Source organism: Lactuca saligna, chromosome 4 (genome assembly GCF_052625555.1).
Source record: "Lactuca saligna cultivar CGN05327 chromosome 4, ASM5262555v1, whole genome shotgun sequence".
NCBI lineage: Eukaryota > Viridiplantae > Streptophyta > Magnoliopsida > Asterales > Asteraceae > Lactuca > Lactuca saligna.
This window is the reverse complement of record NC_136420.1, coordinates 103,721,977-103,724,594: the sequence shown is the minus strand read 5'-3', so window position 1 is coordinate 103,724,594 and position 2,618 is coordinate 103,721,977. Positions and strand designations below refer to the sequence as shown.

The following is a 2,618-nucleotide window of genomic DNA, read 5'->3' as shown; positions in this document are numbered from 1 at the left end:
TTATAGCTTAGTCTATTTTAATTGATTAGCCCGAATCTACAGGCGTTACGCATATCATCACCACGAAAGGATCGAGATAGTGTGTACGACGTTGTGGTCTACTTGCGTGGCCACGAAGAGACTTCGTTGAATGTATTCTGGAAGGCCTAATAAGGAACACACAAACCATCAACTACATAATAATCACATTTAATTTTCTAACAAAATTGTTTTTAATCAATATCTAAATAAAATATTAATAAAATTATTATATCTTTAATAATTGTTAGTAACGGATGTTAAAAAATGGAAAAAAAATGTTAATAATAGATAATGTTTAAAAAAAGCTTGGTAAATACAAGATAAATACGATATTTAAATATTTTAAGTTGGATCAATACAAGTTTGTTCTTTTTATAATATTGCGCTTGTATAAAATAACATTTGTAGTTGCATTAAAATAAAACCAATTGATCCGTCTCCTTCTAATGGTTAATTCTTAAAAACACAACTGTTCCAATCCTAATCCTTTCTCAGTTTCTCATACGCTCTACTTCACTTTTCCTTTGAGAGAGAGACCACATTTAAAATCTTAGAAAATGGAAACAGAATCAAAGATATTCGTATTTTTTATAACAAAAGCCCGATTATCTGGCATTCATTCATTGTAAACCTATAAAAATAAAACTAACAGGGTTTTGCTGGTTTTCTTGTTTCTTCTGTACCAGGAGATGGCGGAAGGGATGAGTGGCAGCCCACCATTAGAAGATATCCCGGAGTTGCTCCACCGCATACAAATGCTGTTGCCGGTAAAAGAAGCCGCCCGCACCTGCGTCTTGTCCAAATCATGGCTACACGCTTGGTCTACCATCCCTACCCTCAGGTTTCTTCAAGCCACAATGTCTCTTAGGAAAGAACAAGAAACAGACCACTTAAAAGTGATTGACCACACTCTCAAAAACTATCTCCATAACATCATACCAATCGAAAGAATTTACCTTATGATCGACACCGAGAATCAGGAGTACTCGTCTTCTCTTGCTGAAAAATGGATTACGTCTGTTGCAACCAAAAGTTGTCTGAAGCAGCTTTCCATCTTAATCATGGTTACAAGTGCATCCTTTAGTTTGCCAGATGATGTACTCTGTGGCAAAAACCTAACTAAGTTAAGAGTTACAGGTTCTTTCTCAAAGATCCATTCCCTTTTAATGACAACCCATCCTGTCATCAACTCGTTGTCCCTACGACAACTGCACCTGAAGCATGTTCACGTAAGTGAACACGTTATTCATGAGATATTCTCTACTTGTAAATTGCTTGTGGATGTAGAACTTTTTCATTGCAAGGGCTTTGATACCATCAAGATTAAAAACCTTGGTTTTCTTAACAATTTACAAATTGATTCATATGAACGAAACCGTATTCTGGAAATCAATCAGGTCCCGAATCTAAGCTTCGTTTGGTGTGTAGGAAACCCTCTTTCAGTTAACATGGATTCCTTAGAAAAAGTGACGCATTTATCGTTTGGTGATGTGTTCATGGACGAAGCATTTCTAGACATGATCAAATTAAAATTCCCTTTGCTCGAGAGTTTGACACTTTATATGAGATTATGGAGTTTGGAAAGCTTCCATTTCACATGTGCTTCCTTGAAGAGATTGTCATTACTGGGATGCTCATTGAGGCTTATCAAGGTACAAGTTAATGCACCAAAATTACATTCTTTTTGTTTTGAAGGTCAGACAATGCCTAGTCTCCAGTTTCCAGCTTCTGCAAACTCTGGACTCAAGAAAATCAAGCTTGGAGTGTATCTAAGCAATCCGGTTGATACTTCTTTTTTTCTCAAGATGAGGAACGCACTCGAGTTATCAATTGAGCGTGAAATTGGGATAACTATGACCAATATTGTCATACTACCACCATTTGAGGTCGACATCATCAATCTAAGAAAAATGGCAAAGTTTCCGGCTTTGGACGTGAAGCGGCTATCGTTTAAAACGATTGGGGATGAAGGTCTGTGGGAGAGTTCTCCATTTTTTGATGCATTTTTTACGATTTGTCATCCTAAGAAAATAATTGCAAAGCCAGACAAGATGTTCCAACACCACAATCACTTTTGCAAGCTGATGGTGAGAGAGGTCATGGAGAAGAAGAACACTGGAAAGGTCGAGGAGTATTTGAATTGGCCTTATTACTTGAAAGGTTTTGAAGTAAAATCTGAAAAAGAGAAAAGCCTTCCAGATGGCTTGAGAACCTCTTTAGATGGGTCATCTCGTCACAGTGTTTTCAAACTAAATTGGCGTTAAAATAGAACCTGCTCTTCTCTTGTTGAGTTACTTGTTTTACTATCTCATGTTTTAGTTTTCATTTTATATTATGTGTTACAAAGATTCTTAAACATATTATGTTTATAGTTAATTTCATAAAATTCCTTATTAAGTGATTGTGCCTACCACAGTCAAGTTCGGTATTTACTAGCAAGGAAAAGGGTAGGATCTACCAAGACGGGTGGCATGTGAACCGCTTTGGAGTGAATCGGTTAAGAACCGCAGATGGCACATCGAATCCCCGCAGCCACTTTGCTGAGTTGATAGATAGATAGATGAACTAGCCCGAGGACCAAAGGAGAGTACTTCTTT

At 37.0% G+C, this 2,618-nt stretch overlaps 1 protein-coding gene across 1 annotated transcript; it reads left to right on the top strand.

Moving 5' to 3' along the window:
• Positions 1-710: 710 nt before the first annotated feature.
• Positions 711-2,285, top strand: LOC145039996 (uncharacterized). The gene has a single exon (XM_078987989.1). It carries the CDS (start codon positions 711-713, stop codon positions 2,283-2,285), a length of 1,575 nt encoding a protein of 524 aa, XP_078844115.1.
• The last annotated feature ends 333 nt before the right edge of the window (positions 2,286-2,618 follow it).